General features: G+C 43.0%; 1 protein-coding gene across 1 annotated transcript in view; it reads right to left on the bottom strand.

Moving 5' to 3' along the window:
- LOC128368982 (potassium/sodium hyperpolarization-activated cyclic nucleotide-gated channel 2-like) overlaps positions 1-14,997 on the bottom strand; it is a 32,700-nt gene extending 17,703 nt beyond the window's left edge. Inside the window, exons 1-4 of the mRNA XM_053329920.1 lie at positions 13,808-14,997; positions 11,030-11,453; positions 8,594-8,755; positions 1,440-1,658 (exon numbers count right to left, since the gene is read on the bottom strand). Of these exons, the coding sequence (XP_053185895.1) occupies positions 1,440-1,658; positions 8,594-8,755; positions 11,030-11,453; positions 13,808-14,997 (1,995 nt within the window). The remainder of the gene's footprint in view (positions 1-1,439; positions 1,659-8,593; positions 8,756-11,029; positions 11,454-13,807) is intronic.
- Positions 14,998-17,137: the final 2,140 nt, after the last annotated feature.

Genomic DNA, 17,137 nt, shown 5'->3' on the forward strand with positions numbered 1-17,137 from the left:
AAAGGCAGAGACTAAGAGAGAGAGAGAGAGAGAGAGAGAGAGAGAGAGAGAGAGAGAGAGAGAGAGAGAGAGAGAGAGAGAGAGGGAGAGAGAGAGAGAGTAAGACAGAGAGAGACAGTTCTGGAGGAAGATAAACGAAAGAGAGAAACAAGAAACAAGACAGAGAGGCAAACATCAGGGGGATATATTTAAGAGATAGAGGAGGGAAGAGAAAATTGGGGATGAGATAATGTAAAGAGGGGATAGTTAAAGACGCATAAGAGACGATTCAGAGTGCAGGTAGAGTGAGAGCCAGTGAGAGAGTGATCAGGGCAAGAGAGAGGCAGCCATGATTGCTTACGTCACCTTCAGGATGACATTGGCAGGACACACAGGTCTGCTGCCTCATCAATTCTGCTGCTGCCCAAGGGGACATCATCTCTCTCTCTCACACACACACACACACAATGTCTCATTCTCTCTCTCCCACATCAGCCCCCCCCCCCCCCCCCCCCCCAAACACCATGCCCCTGTCGTTGTGGCTCTACCTGGCCGAACACACCCGCAGCCTCTGATTGGCTGCTGAAAGGCAGCAACACTCCCCCTGCTCCCCAGCCACCAAGACTCTGCTTGGAAACAGAGAGGCTGCGCTGTTACCACTACAGGCCACTAATGCAGCACTGTTCAGCACGCCTCTGATCCCCACCCCTGTTTTAGAAGATGCCTGATAGTCAAAGACATATATATCATCTAATGATAATATGCTAAACAGCACCAGATGATTTGTGATTGAGGTCACCTATGTGTGTGTGTGTCCTACACAAGTGTATGGGTGTGACCTGAGGCTGTACCACAATGCATCTATTTTTGTACAGATTTATAGTTATTAAAGTTCACATTTGTTGCATGGAATTCCTGAATTATAGATAAGCGAAGAGACGAGTCTGCAGCCTGATCAAATTACCATTTAATCAACAGCAAATGTTTAATAATGCAAAATTATCTGCGGCCAATGACTAACAAAGAGAAGGCAAGTGGTTGTATCACTGTTAATCTACTGACGGATTTTTTTTTTTTTTTAAACTTGACCTCTTCAACCAGTGACACTTCAGCAGATTAGTAAGTACAAAACTGCAGCCAAAAAGTTTTCAAACCCACAAAATTAAATTATAAATTCTAGCAGAGATCCCAAAGTTTTCAAAGGTACCATAAATGTCTGGCTGAATTTGGAGGACATGTGTATACAAATTATGCATAAAACATCTAGAATATTTTCATCTGATGTATGTATGGTGCAACCTTCAGCAATTTATCTGTGATAGTGTCAGGCCGCGAGGAGTAAGATGATTTTAACAGGCTTAGAGCTATTTAAAGGGAAATAAAAGAGGAGGAGGACTGGATGTTCAGGGATAAAGAGAAAAGTGTTGAGAGCATGGAACAGAGTTAATGAAGGCCCTCACCTTTTCCTGATACTGGCGTCTGGACGAGTCCAAGGATTGGATAAGAGCTGTTGCATGGCCAATAAAAACAGCATAGCAAGTGGCTCCTACAATCATACTCAGCATGGTGAGCCAGATATCTGATAGACTTTCCGGGGCCTGCCGGCCATAACCGATGCACAGCATGTGGCTCATTGCCTTGAACACAGCAAAGGAGTAAAGCTCGGACCAGGTATCATTCTGCAAAGAGAGAAAAAGGGGAGATAAACAAACAGTTAAAGACATCATTGTTGCATAAAACAACATGTTTTGAGGGAAAGCGGTGGCAGAGAGTAGGGAGTCACCGGAAAAGCTTTGGGGACAGCAGTGTCATGGAATAGCACTTATACAAATGAGAACTCCAGGGACAGAGTTGCATTACAATGAAAGAAGGAGGAAGTGGAAACGACATCTGGGGAATCCTTCGAGGCCTAATCACTAAAGTAGAGACGGTTTGGAAATTATTTCCTCAGAGAGAAATGATAATGAGAGGTCATTAAATATGCCCTTTCAGAGCTGTGTGAATTGGAATCTACTACGGGCAGTGACAGCGAGACTGCGGTCACCAGGCTTTATGAAGGGACAAACCTCAGACAGCAACTTACGAAACCATCAAGAGGCCTATTTATAGATCAGGCCGGCAACTAATGATTATTTTACATTATCAATTAATTGTTTGAATAGTCAAAAGGAAGAGGAAACACATCCATCATAACTTCCCAGAGAGTCCTTAAATGGCTTGTTTTATCTAACCCACAGCCTGAAAACGAAAAAATATTTCCTTTAATATCATATATGATTTTTTTTTTAAACAAGTAGCTTGTAGTACTTCATTTCATAATCGAGAACCTTTTGTTTTTGAAAAATGACTAAACCAATTGATTGATAACAAAACAGTTGTCAAATAATTGATTAATCGACTATTCGTTGCAAATCTACTTAGAACATATAAAATTAGCATTCAGTATATTTTCCTAAAGGCAAATACTGGCTCTATTATTCCACTATCACCTTGTGCCAAAACTCCTTTCTTCACAAAAGAAAGAGCAATGAGAACACGCTTATTGATCCAATACTTTTGTCCATTGAGCTTCCTTTGTTTCCCTCTTTTCTTTCTCCCATCAGCATCAGAGTTGTGACTGTGTTGACTGCAGCCTGAACACACTGCTGAGGCCCATTAATTCATGCTAAAGCCAAATGTGGGATTGGATCTCAGGTTTTTTGGTTGTATTAAATTAATCTAGAAAAGAAACATTATTATTTAACTTCTGAGGATGGAAAATTGTATTAAAACACACACACACACACACACAAAATCTTATTTCAGATTACAAAAACAGCCTGCCTACATATTATATATATATTACATATTATAAATGTAATGACTGTTACAAATAAAAAATGTTTTTATGATGCAGTGAGGAGATGATTAATTCAATTAGTCAGCAGACAGAGGTAACAGGCAAATGTTTTGATGGATTAATCAATAGTTTTGATCAATATTTGTACATTTACCAAACAAAAATTGCAGCCAGTTTCTAGTTATCAGCCTCTCAAAGATTTGATGCTTTTCACTTTGTTACATGATTATAAATTAGATATTTGGGGGTGTTAATGTATTGGTTAGATCCAACAAGAAATCTAAAGACATTACTTTGGGAAACTGTAACATATTCACTTTGTTTATTTAAAAAAATATAAATAAAAAAATATATATATATTAATCAATAATGAAAACAGTTGCAGCCCTAAAGTATTGCAGTAATAAGAAAATGGAAATAATAAAAGGTACAACAGAGTTGCACATCTCCTCTGTGTAGACATCTGTTTTCATCCATGAGACACAACATTAAAGGGCCACAGCGATAGGAGGACTCCGTCACAAGCTGGAGAAAATGAAGACTCCAAAAATAAATACAGCTCCACCAAGTGGGCTGAGGCTAAATGGTGTATGTGAAAACAGAAAGAGAAACAGTAGAGTGAAACAGATTGAATAATAGATGAACGATGAGCACTTTGATTCTGAAATAGCACAGTCAAGAGGGAGGGAGAGAGAGACAGACTCCATATCCTCACAGGTCTCAACAGTCCTCCCCGGAGATTTCAGTTTGGAACTATCTGTATGTTTGGTGGTAATCACCATCTCCATTAGCTGCAGATAGCCTGTTTGAAGTTGGGTGATGAGGCAGAGGCTTTACCCTCCGCTTTCCTAAAATGCCTCTTTGTATATGCTGCTGCGACCTTGCTGCGCAGCACGCTACGCAAACACCAAGTCCAACAGGAATTTTACCCTCCAAGCAGAACGACAACATGCGAGAGAGTTATGTGCCTTCGAGAGATGACACATTTACTCACCAAAACCACAGTGTTACAGTGTTTGGCTCAGGATGTGTGCATGTGTGGGTAAAAGCAGTCATAGTGAAGTAAATGGCCAGACAATGGTGTCAGAAGAAAGATTTTTGGCAACATTTATCAGAAGGGTTTATTGTATCAAGAGCATGAAGAAAAATGTGTGGTAGTATTACATACCGTAGTTCATGTGTGTGAGGATGGTGTCAGGTCATTATGTCAAGACACCATATCTACTGTTGAGCTAGAGAGATGTAAAAATGACTGGCCTGGTTGTCATTTCTGTGCAGTTTACATCCGTTTAAAATCAGCAGTGCTTTCATGAATGTTTATCACTGTTACCACCTTCGTTTGTTAATTTTGAGGTGGATGTTTGCACTTAATTCGTTAGGATTCAAAGTGTGGTGACAAGTAATGTCTGCGCAAAACTTCATAGCAATCCATCCAATTTTTGTTTAGATATTTCAGTCTTGACCAAAGTGGAGGACCGACTATCATTGACATACCTCAAGAAATGACAAAAAAGAGCACTCAAAGACCCACACAAAAGATGAACTTTTGCCCTCCTGCCAGTCTCATCTGTTCACACCTCTCTGCACCACAGAGTGAAAGACAGAGGCTCTGTGTGGGACTGATAGGTGCAAGGATGGAAGATATGGCAGAGTCCAGAAGAAGCAGATAATGGAAATTTTAAATCATATCACACTAAAGAACCAATCCCTATGTGTGTCAGATGGCCGATAAGCTGGACAAATACCAAAAGATAATTGACACACTTCACAAAGCCCCTGGCCTGGCCCTGTCACACACACTGGTTTAGTTTATGATGGCTTATCTGAGTTTATTATACAGTCAGCTCTCTCTCTCTCTCTTTGTCTCTCAGTGAGTGAGTTCTCTTTATGATCTGCAGGGTGGACAGTGAAATATGTTTGTTTATTCCAGTGAAGGAAGGCAAGGCATCTTCTGTCCCAGGACAGTTCAGTGTCTGCCTGGACTGGTGTAGATGGTTTAAGTTCATTCATTTCAATTGGTTTAGCTTAGCATAATAGGGGGACACAGCTAACCTAGTCAGCTCTCTGTAAAATTTGCCACTGTTACATTTCAGTTTGTGTGTGTTAAGTGCACTAAAAGCCCGTCGTCTGCAGCTCCTCATTTAACATCTCACTGTGGCCGTTTCTGCTTGTACTATTCCTCCCTGCAATATTTAAAAGTAAGCTGACTGAGCTTTGCAGGTAGATGTATCCGGTCTTCATGCTAAGCTAAGCTAATAGTCTGTGGGCACTTAACGTACAGACATGAGAGTGGCATCGATCTTCTCATCTAACTCACTGAAAGCAAACAAATAGGTGTGCCACTCTGATGATGTGTGTGTATGTATTTTAACTCTGTGCTTCAAGTTGTAACACCGTTTTGGTTTTTCATTCATTTTTAGTCTCAAAGCCCAAGCTATGTAAGATAACCTTGATGAGGGTTAGGGTTAGGTTCCAGGTTATACTCTCATTTTTGATGAATTATATTGTATTTCATTACTTCTGAAAAGGCAACAATACCAGTTTAACCTACAGTTGTGCTGTTATGACACAATCTGGAGGATGTCCCATTAAGTGTGCTTCAAACCTCTTTTCTCTCATGAGGAAATCCTCAAGCAAACTTTATTACAAAAACGAGATGATCACTGCTATGGAAAGCATTTCTGAGTTTGAAAAGGACATGTCGGCTTTGATTAGTTGGTGTATTTGTTTTGAGAAAATGTTGAGTCTAAAAGTGAAGATAAAGTATGCATACAGCTGTCAAACATGACTTAGGAAGAGGCTCTCTAAGGCTCTAAGACTCATATTAGACCTTTGACATTTTAAGGGACTTTATGTTGCTCAATTCATAGTTGTCTTTGTAATTATTTATGGTGCATTGACTATTTTTTAACATATTTAAGTTATTTATCCTCTGAATGGCAGGCCTCCTGCACTTTAAGGTATATTAATTTTAGTTTATCTTTTACATTTATAATACTTAATGTCTATCTTTAAATATTCTTATTTTATTATTTGTAGTATGTTGTGTTGAATGTTGTCCTGTTTCACTATGAGCTCCTCACAACATTGTAATGTCAAAAAACTCATTGGTACTTCTACTTCAGCAGTTTATAAACCCAAGGGTTAACATTGTAGTGCAGGAGCAGTACTTCTTTCTTGAATAAGGCAATATGCTCACACTCAGCACAATAAAATCCTTCTTAGCGAAAACACCTGAGTTCCTCTGGGACCGAGATAATCGCATCCTTTTCTCTCCTTGCACAGGAAACAAACACCACCTAATTTCTTGTCCATTTACAGAGACTGGACAGCAGCTTTCACTTTTCATGTTTATATGCTTTTACAGGCCTGGTGAGTAGTTAAAATCAAATTTGCACCACCCAGCAGTGGACCTGTAATACTGTTTGGTCAACCTAGGTGAAATGAGTAAATAAAGTGATTTAACGCCATACATAGTGATTACCGGCTTATCTTCCATCCTGCTGATGGCAGTAGGGGATAATAGTAGTGAGACGTTTCTCTGTGGTGTGTGTACAGTAAGGGAGGGATACACACACAGTTGTAATTACAGAGATGAAACTATACACCGTGTGTCTGTCAGTTAGCACTGCTGTCACTATTATTACCCAGTTGCTCCACCGACGCAGCCACAAAACTGCACTCTACCATGGAAATTAACTTTGCAAATGACAAGGCTATGTAAAGCTAAATATAATCTAAATGAAATTAATAGATGGAAGTTGTGGTGTAGTGCAAAAAACAACTTATGTACCCTGAGGTATTACAAATTCTGCTGAATCCAATTACTGGTTGGTGGATGTCAACCAGAGTTAAAGACCGTTCTCAACGCCCTCCATGGGTCCCGCCTGTAGGCCCCACACCACCGGAGTCACTGTAGGGTGCGAAGCTTGATGGATGGTGTGGATGCAACACAAATGCTAATGTTACAAGTTGTCAGCCACTCAATAGGGGGGCAGTCTCAGGTGGCTGTAGGCGAGCCTGTACCACGCCAGAGCAGCCCTTTAGTTTGAGAGTGACGGCTCTCTGGGGACTCTGATTATACAGAGTGAGAGAGCAATGGAGGAGTCAGTAGCCTGTCAGCCCCAAACTTCATCATCCTGGACTTCAAACGTAGCACTGTACGCAGTACAAGGTTGTCCTCTAGTGTGTCATGTGAGTTTAAAAAAGCAGAGCTGATTCAAGTTTCAGAGATATCTTGACGTTTTGGATGTTGGGCTCGGAGTGCTTGTCAGAGAAGATCAGCAGACTTTTTAAATTATTTTTTTTACACACAGAAAGTTAAGAAAAAAAGATTTGTGGGCATTTTAGGTCTTTAGATAGAGACCCTACCAGGAGGTTACTGGGATGCACCATGATATTATTTTATATATGTATTGGAAAGTAGAGAACCTGCTCAGGTGAAAATCTCTGTGCTGTGGTTATTCTCAATCTCTACAATCATTATACATATTAATATTTATTTTTCCTAGAGATCATTTCTCTGCTAATTCTGTTTAATGAAAATAACATTTATCAGACCCAAAATATCCCCACACTGATACTGAGATTCTGTTGTGATACATGAGTTTGTCAATATCACCTAGCTCTACAAAATAGAATTAATCAAATTTCAGTGTGACAAACAAAGACGAATCCCTTTCACCACCAAGGAAGAGAGGATATTTATTCACATTAACTTGATTTGACCTGAATTACTTTTGTTCAACAATAAAAACAAGAGCCATCATCCAAGAAATACTTCAAATCTGAGATTTACGAGCAGCCACGTCAAGCCCCGACAATGCTATGGAGCAGGACCCAATCTGTTTAAAACCCCATTTGGACCCGTGCCTTGTGGCAGGGTTAGTGTGGTCCCCCCTCACTCTGTAAAAGGCGAGGCTGACAGACAGACCTATAAACAACCAGCTTTTATCTCTCTGAGAGAGACGTAGCAACAAAGAGCCCAGCTGCCCAGCCATATCCCTCTGTTTTTCCCCTTTTATCTTTCCTGTCATCGCCCTACAAGGCTGTGGAGGAGACACGGAGGGATTTAAAGGTGCGCTTAGATCTCTATGCTTTCTTTTGTCACCTTCATTGGTATCCTACAGTTGTTTTTTAATGTTTGGCAATATGTGTAATTTTCTTAATTTGATGGAAACAAACTATTTTTATCCTGAATCAGTAATAGCATAATTGCAACAGAGATCACTTAGGCTAATAATGGTTCTCAGAATAGTGCAGTGCTCAGTTGTTTTGATGTTTAAGTGGACCATATTGATCCATATGACAGTATACAGGATATAACTATCACTGATAACTTTGCTTGCATTTTTTGAATACCCATATTTATTACATGTTAAAAGGAAAAGTCTGTGTTTGAAGAAATGACCAATTTTCCCCTGATGCCAGCTATAATTTAACAGTTAACAAATGTGAGTTGGCAAGGAAATGGAAGCATTTTCTGGCCAATAAAATCAAACAAAGCTTCTTCAGATGCTTTGTTTTCCCTCTCCTAACAACTTCACTAGGTCATCCTGTTTTATGAAAGACAAGAAAGAGTTGATCATGGTCACAAAACACTGATTGACATTTAGCCAATACTTTCTGATGATCATCAGACCCTTTAATCAATATTCTGTGACCACTCTTGGGTCCTACTCAGTCAACTCCCAATACAAGATGCAAATCCCGCTCTGGTGTGAATTGTGCACTCAGTATGCGTAGACATGATTCCCAGACATGACACATACATACCTCCATTTTGTTGAGGGAAACCCAGCAGTCTGAGGGGAAGTCCTGCAGCATGGGAACCAGGAACTGTAGGCAGCCATCCCAGTGACACAGCAGCAGCATCATACCAATCAGATTAAAGATCCGCATCACTGCACTGGCAAGGTCATAGGTCATATGGAAGATCTGGGGTGAAACAATAAGAAAGGCACACCAGAGGGAGTTAAACCTATGCTGGAAGATGTTGAAATAAAGAAAAGGTTGTATTTAATGAAAGAAATACAGAACTCAAATTGTGGTTGATTTTTAACTTCCATTAAATGTGGCTTTCACATCTGTCAAACACTTAAGACCATGAATTTATATTTTAGACACAGAATTGACTTCCCACCCAGCTCCGCTGTCTCCTTTGGATTACACCAAGTTTGATTAATGAGTAGGGTAGACAGGTTCCCATCAGTCCCAAATCAAACACAGCAAGAGCAGGCAAGACATTTGTTTCACAGATATGACATCAATCAGAGCTCTGACACGCACACAATGTCCAGTCACACACACAAAACACTCACGCAAGCCTGTGGGCACACCAATACACTGACAACACAGACAGACATGCCAACACATGTGCAGATATGTACGCATACACCCATCAAAACTCACAGAGTGATGGACAGGGACCATCATGTTCCTTAACAAGTGATAGTCTATGTCGTCACACGCATCAATCACTCTCAGTCACCGTACAGTTAGTTAGGCCAATCATCTATCACTCGACTGATTTCAACAAACAAACTCCTTGATGTTGATGAACAGTTTTATGGCTGCTTAAATACAGTGATGATAGCTACAGTATGAGGTCTAAATCTGTAGGAATCACAGTGGTTTTCATAGTAAAGGGCAGCTAACACGTGTGATACAGTCTACAATGAAAGAATAAGAAATGGGTCATTTCTTACTCAGTGTAGCTGAGGGAGAAGTGATACTCCGTGATGGGAGTGATGAGGAATGGAATGGGACTGAACATGAATCACATGTGCTGATCTTTCTTAAATGCTACTTTAACCTTTATGGGGTTTTCACTGTCAATTTTTATCAAGCAGCAACTGACAAAATAAAGTAATTTTTTATTTCCATTTCATTTTACTGGAAATAGATGAGAAACACTGTGTTGTGTCGGCTGATGGAGGAGTTCAGCACCATGGACAGCTCCAAGAAAGTTACAGGAACTGGGAGCAGTTTGGGGGTCCAACCAAAAATAACTGATGACTGATATCAGTGATGGAGCGAGGAGAAGACAGCCAGGCATCGCCTGCGTCAGCGTCTTACTCTTCACCACATCTCCGCTCTCTTTCTCCATGTTTGCAAAGCATCACTTCCCATCATGCACCACTGTGTGTGTGTTGTGTGTGTGTGTGTGTGTGTGTGTGTGTGTGTGTGTGTGTGTGTGTGTGTGTGTGCGCGTGTGTGTGTATGTGTATGTGTGTGTGTGTGTGTGTGTGTGTGTGTGTGTGTGCGTATCACATCATATCTTCAGAAATCCAATTATCCAAAGGTCAAGTGAGCAGCCGAGCCCCACTGCGCTGCTCACCACTGCAAAATGCCAACACCAGACTGCAAATACTGTCATAAACGAAAAGTCGAGTGATCTCATGACATCGCCGGACCTCGTGTCTCCCAGGTTGCTCTCCTGCGTTTGAGGAAGGAGTCCGGGGAGAGGTTGGAGCGTGGGCCTAGACATAGAGCATCCCTTGGAGATTAAATAAAGCTGAGTGGCCAGGGAAAGCAGGACTGGGTCATGGAGGTCATTTTACACGAAGCAGGAACTCTACTTGGCAACAGTTCCTGTCCCTGACTTCAAATACTGCCAGTTACTCACCTGAGGAAATGCCTGCTTGCTTACCTAACCTTCACAATTCCTTTAAATCAACAATTAGTGAATAATCAGAGACAACAGCCCCCTAATGCTGCATATTATCTTCACCCCTCTACCCCACCTGCTCTTCCTCTGACGCCTTAATTGATTAACTGTGTTTGCCCTGGTAATAGGCTGCTTATTAGACTGCCTGATGCTGCCTGTGGGACTGCCAGGTCAGACAGGCAGACGGAGAGGGGATGGAGGGGGGGGGTTGTGTGACAATAGCAGTAATTAGAATGCAAAGTTTGTTAAAGCTCAAACATCCTGCTGACAGTATACAGTTCTCACCAGGTGGCAGGTGAGAACATTAATATTGAGCCTCCGGGCGGAGGAGAGCAGGCCGCTCGGAGCAGAGCTGTTCACAGACAGAGAGGCAGATTGTTGGTTTGGTAACGAGCCAACATCAGCATATTGGAGGCAAATCAGTGGCCTTTTATCACCGACAAGATTGGATGTTTCATCCTCTGTGGATAGGAATGTTGTGATTGGAGTCCATATAATATTTACTCATGAACAATTAGGCATCATAAAATACATGCTCTTACCTCTTCCCATTGGTGAATGTAGCGAATTAATCTGGAGAGCCTCAACAGCCTCAGAAGACTTAGGATCTTGGTGAAGCGGACGATCCTCAGGGCTCGAGCAGTCTTGTACACCTCCGAGTCAATCCCTTTCTCCACTATGAGGAATATGTAATCCACTGGGATGGAGGAGATAAAGTCCACAATGAACCAAGTCTTTAGGTACTTTTTCTTAATGGTTTTAGGGTCCAAAATGATGTCAGAATTGTCCTCAATGATGATTCCAGTGCGAAAGTTGAGCACCAGATCCATGAGGAAGAAAGTGTCGGAGACCACATTGAAGATGATCCAGGGCGTCGTGGTCTCATCCTTGAAGAAGGTGATGCCCACGGGGATGATGATCAAGTTGCCCACCATAAATAGCAGCATTGTGAAATCCCAGTAGAACCTAACAGGCATGCATGTGTGTGTGTGTGTGTGTGTGTGTGTGTGTGTGTGTGTGTGTGTGTGTGTGTGTGTGTGTGTGTGTGTGTGTACATGACAGTGTGTGTGTGTGTGTGTGTGTGTGTGTGTGTACAGGAGGGGGAAAAGTGGGGGTGGGGAGGGGGACAAAAAAATAGAGTCAGATGAGAAAAGGGAGTTGCTGTGGAAAGCCGATAGGCACAAGAGACTTCCTAACTCAAGATGGAAAAGTGTAAGCGAAGCTGCACTTTGCCTGCCTGAACATGCAGAGAGTAATGAGACAGAGAGACATTCAGCTGGGTTGCTTCTCCCAAGATTGACATGCATTATGTGTCACTGACAATGCTCCTGTGAGTAACAAAAAACATTGTATAAGCATGGCTGATGATGTTTTTCCTGTTCTATGGCTGATTTTCTAATCTAGGACTGATGTTATTTGCCAACACAAACATTCACAGACAGATGAAATTCAGCGTGTTATCAGTGACGTTACTCATGTTTAGGATAAATTAGACCCCAGCGAGGTCAAACTGTTAGATATATGAAAAAACTGTTAAAACTGCAATGACAGAAATCTTAATATACACTTCTGGGATTTGGGAAGGGTAGTACTGTGTGTATAATATTGTCAATACTGATCACACACATATAGATCATATGAAAATCCATTCAGTATGTTTAACAGAAGTAATGTTATATCATTTTCTGTATAGACTCCTGAATGTCATCAGTTCAAAATCAGGTTTAGTAATTCTCGTCAGATTTTAAATGTCATGAAGTATTATCAAATGTCTGGGGACTCGATGGGTTAATTTATAGGACTGCATTTGGAGTTCATGTTGACCTTGCAGTACACATGGATACCAGTGAGGCGGCCTTCTTGTTACTCTCTGGCAGTAGTGATGTGGCAGGTTGGTAAATGGGACAGAAAGAGTCAAAGTAGTGAGGTTTGAGCCCGTCACAGGGATCTCTGCAGGACAGGTGCAGCGCTGAGTCATTACATTGCGACTTACGCAACAAGCTCTGACTCCTCCACTTCACGGCAACAACAATAACCACCCCGGTGATCATGTTTATAGCAACCTTGCTGCTTCAACGGAGCATTAATTAGCATAAGGATCACATCTGGGCAGCTTCAGCCTGTTGCCGTGTGGGAGTTTGCGTGCTAAAAAGGTTTCTAAAGTGGTCAAATGACATCTCTATTGTTGGATACGCGTCTCGAGTTTAGCCCTCAGTGCTCTACTGACTCGGCGTTATCTGATACAAATGGGCCAAACATGAATGGCGCTGTAGCCGCTGTAAAGGGGAGGGGGATTTCAAGGTAGAGACGCGCGAGCCGACTCCAAATGAGACAGGAGCTGTCCAGTCCTTGTGGTGCTGAAAACGAGCAGCCCAGTCGAGACGAAAACCGACTGATTTTCTGACACAAATGCCAATTCAGCGTCTGATAACCTACATGTCGAATAAAAAGCCATAGAGGCTGATTCATCAAGACGGGGTCACGAGGAAGCCTTCTTGGCGTGCAGATTTTGCCTAAATATGCGTTTGACACAATAGCTGCTGGACGTTCATTTGGGTAATCTGGGTTTGAGCCGCGATAAACACAGCGCATCCGTCATTAAAATGCAGGATCCGGGGAGTCGTACAGGCGGATATGTCTCCAGTGAGCATGCTTGAGGTTTTCGCACACTTGGCTCAAGGTGACATTCCATTACTGAGTGCATCGCATACACACACACACACACACACACACACACACACACACACACACATAGCCTACATCCTGCCAGCACGGTTTTTTGTCGCAGAGCATCACCTACTACCACGAATTATAACCAGATCTGTAGAATGATTGCATTTTAATGAGCCCAAATTAGCGTCAGCGCGCTGTCCTCTTTATTAAATATGAGCTTACACTGCCACGAAAAGTCTAGATGTTAGCAAGGCCGGGCTTGTTGAGCATCCCAGACTGCACATGCAGACTGGAATAGGATTTGTTTACAACCTTGAAAGGACACTCTTTGCTAAAGTAAATTTGCCTGACAACAGGTTGTTTTGGGGTGTGTGTGTGTGTGTGTGTGTGTGTGTGGTGGTGGGGGGGGGGGGGGGGGGGGGGGATTAATGGCAGCACGCTGCAATGCATCGATTCAAATCCATTCATTCAATCATCAGGGATGAAATGAAAAATCAGCAGCCAGCAGCCCTGAACAATAACCATGCATGTGCTCCCATGGAGTCATAGTGGTTACTTACTACAAAGTAAGTTGCAGATGACAATGAGGACCCGTACGGGCCCCTCATGACTTTCAACGTGCAACCAATGGCAGGTCCAGCTCTTACCTGAAATCGCTGTAAGGGTGGATAATCCAATTTCCAGCTGATTTTACCCTCTCTTGCTCTCTCTCCACTGCTTTTTGACTACCATACATGCGTAAGGAGAATTTGTTAACTCCAGGCTGCAGCATACTACTAAACTGCCGCTGCATGAAGCTGGCTTGGCTGCCCCGAGGTTCCGCATCCTCGGCGGGTACAATTGGCGGTCCATCCTCCGGCTTCTGGAAAGTGACAGAGTTCCTGGGCTGCTGGGTCTGGGTCGGGCCATGCAGAGAGGACGAGGCTTTCCGGCTTGGTGCGTTAGAGAAGGACACCTTGGAGTCCTTTTTCTCGGGGACACCGCTGGACACGGGGGTAGTGCCGGGGTTTACACTCTCTCCTCCGTGCCCTCCGGCTAGAGACCCGCCTGGTGTGATTGAGCCGTCCATGCTTGCGGTGGTCGAGTTACAGGCTCCTCGCTTGGCGCTCCCTCCGTCCTCGGCCCTCCCCGACCCTCCTGTCTGCTTCTCCTGCTTGGAGATGATTGAGCGCAGGCTCCCGGTACCCGAGTCCCTCCTGCATTCTCCGTTTTTGTTGCATTTCATGCTGGAAATTGGTGCGACGCTGTTGCAACCATCACCCGTTGTCGCGTTTAAAGCCTCTACCGCGACCGCTGATGCCGACGCCTCCGCCCCAGATGCTCTGCTGGTCTCTCTGCGCTGGGCAGCATCGCCCGGACAGGGTGTCTGGGTCTGGGTAGCTCTGGAGGAAGCAGTGGGCCGTGGGGCGGCAGGAGCGTCCTCTGTGTGCATAAGGCAGGGCTCCTTGTTGGAGTTTCTCCTGGAAGCCGAGGACGCGGCTCCCCCTCCTGGCGTAAAGTTCTTCATCCTGATACTGCCACCTCCTCCTCCTCCTCCTCCTCCACCACTGCCGCTCCCCCCGGCTCGGCGCAACCGCGGATGCTGAAACTTGGACTCCTCTTCTCCGTCCTCGGTCTCGTCCATCACGATGTTGCTGGCCACACCGGGCTGCTTAGCGCTCGGTGCGCCTGGAGAACCGGAGTCCAGACACTTCTGGCTGCTGTTACTTCTTGTGCATTTGGACGCTGCAGCTTTGGGTGCACTGATGTGGCTGCAGCCACTGCCGCCCACCGCCTTCTTTTTCATGGTGGCAGCAGACGCCGGTGAAACCTCATTCCTGTCCATGACATTGAGCATATCAAATTTTGCCTCCAATTATCTTTGGAGAAAACCAATCAGCGACACGGGGGGGATGGGGAGAAGAAGAAGAGAGAGGGGGGAGAGAGAGAGAGAAAGGAAGGAGAGGGGAACAGAGGGAGGGGCGGACGTGACTTCTTTGCAAACTACTGCGCTACTTTCACTAGTCATTGTGTCAGAGATGCTCCAGCAGCAAACTAGCTGAGCCCTTTGACCGCGTCAAATATAATTAAACTATTAGCTGCTGCTCCTAATTCACTCCAAGTGGATTTCCAGCGGAGGCCTCTGAGTCATGACCTAACGCTTGGATTGCCTCAAGTAGCTCTAATCAAATAATCAAATGGCGATAGATGCCTAACGTGTTGTCGGTCACGATGGGAAATGACATCAAAAGTTTAATTACCACGTGTTAATGAAAACTCAAATGATGTCATATGTTTTAGAAGGTGTTTTCAATGACAACCTCTTTGAATGAATGTGACCCATAGTTGGTGTTTAGCGCGCCCTACTGGCCATACATATGGAGCACAGCTGGTGTCAGATAGACCTATAATAATTTGTGATGCATCAGGAGGAGGCTGTGAAGTCAGTAGCATGAGCAGGTCTACAGTGCAGGTCCATTTGTCTACCTAAAGATGTATTTATTGTCACACGTGTCCCTTTAAAGATGCATGGTTGGGTGATCTGGTTGTGGGATCACGTCCCTGAGGGTACCTTGCACTTTTCTGCAGGGTACATTTTTGTAGCAAAGCGCTTGTTAAAATTCTATCCCTTGAAGTCCATGTTTGCATAAATTTGGACCATGGGTACAGATAAAGTGTGCATTTAAAGTCCAAACAACAAAATCTTTGTCGTGCATTTTTTTGAGGAGTAATCACTTAGCTCCTCACGTCCTCTTTCATCAGCTGACCAACTGAGATGCTTAAACATTCAGGGGCAGAGGCAGCTTAGTCAGCAAGTGCATAATTTGTGCAGGTACTACCTGTAAACAGCAACAGTACAGAAGAGGTATTCGTGTACTGCAAACACTGACAGAAGGATGCAGATGCAGGGAAGCATCACTGATGGGTTGATCTGTGCTCTGTTTAAATTGCATATAAAAATGTGACATTTTTCAGTAAATGTCCTCCGATTGACATCTCAGTTAGAAGGAATTATACCAGTTTTTAGTCTGAATCCATGTGTCATGAGCCCAAGCTACAGAGTATTATCCCTACACATTAAGGATATAGGCCATGATAATCGAGTGCTCTGTCACCAGAGAAGAGATAAAGTAGCTAGCCTATTTTCTTTGATCTAGATTTGGTTGAGTCTAATTTTGGTCACATGTATAAAAGACAGCTTTGTGTGTAATGAAAGTAAACTTTGACATTACACACAAACACACCTAATCAAGGCATTTTAAATTTGCCAGTTATACAAAACATAACTTATGCCAAACACTGAATCCCCCCCCCCCCCCCCCCCAAAGAAAAAATAAGAATGAATAAATGAATCCACTCACAGTGATCACTGAGTCTTATTTCAACAAATGTCTTACCTTTTAACATCAGTGCCAAGAAGTCAGAAGCATCATGTCGCTCTCACCCCCTCCTTCCTTCCTTCCTTCATTCTGTCTCCTCTCTCTGCTTCATTAGTCAAAACTACGCAGCTGCACCAAGGTTCAGTTTAATTTCCTGATAGGGTGATGCAGTGCTGTGACGCTCACACATAGTTTTCAACAAATGACAGACAAAAAAGACACAGTGACTCACTGAAATGCAACTGATATTAAGAGAAGTTCAATTATCAGACAAGTAGAATGACCCAAAGACATGTCATAGCTTTCCACAGGAGCAGACATCTCCTAATAGGGTTAATCCATGAGTCAAAATGAAAAGCATTAGCATATGTAGAGAAGATTAAGAGATAATCAAAACACACATTAATGTCCTCAAGTTAAAAAAAAACATATGAGAGGAAAATAAACACACATTTAAACCAATTAAGCCAGCATTTCTCAACTAGGGCCTTTTCTGTCAAGGTCTTGTATTGTATATATATATATATATACAGTTGGTGGCAACACTCCATCTATTTGCATTCACAACTTTGGGACCACGGGGGATTCAAATTAAATTTATTTGCATTTATTAATACA

This window comes from Scomber japonicus, chromosome 12 (assembly GCF_027409825.1).
Source record: "Scomber japonicus isolate fScoJap1 chromosome 12, fScoJap1.pri, whole genome shotgun sequence".
Taxonomy (NCBI): Eukaryota; Metazoa; Chordata; class Actinopteri; order Scombriformes; family Scombridae; genus Scomber; species Scomber japonicus.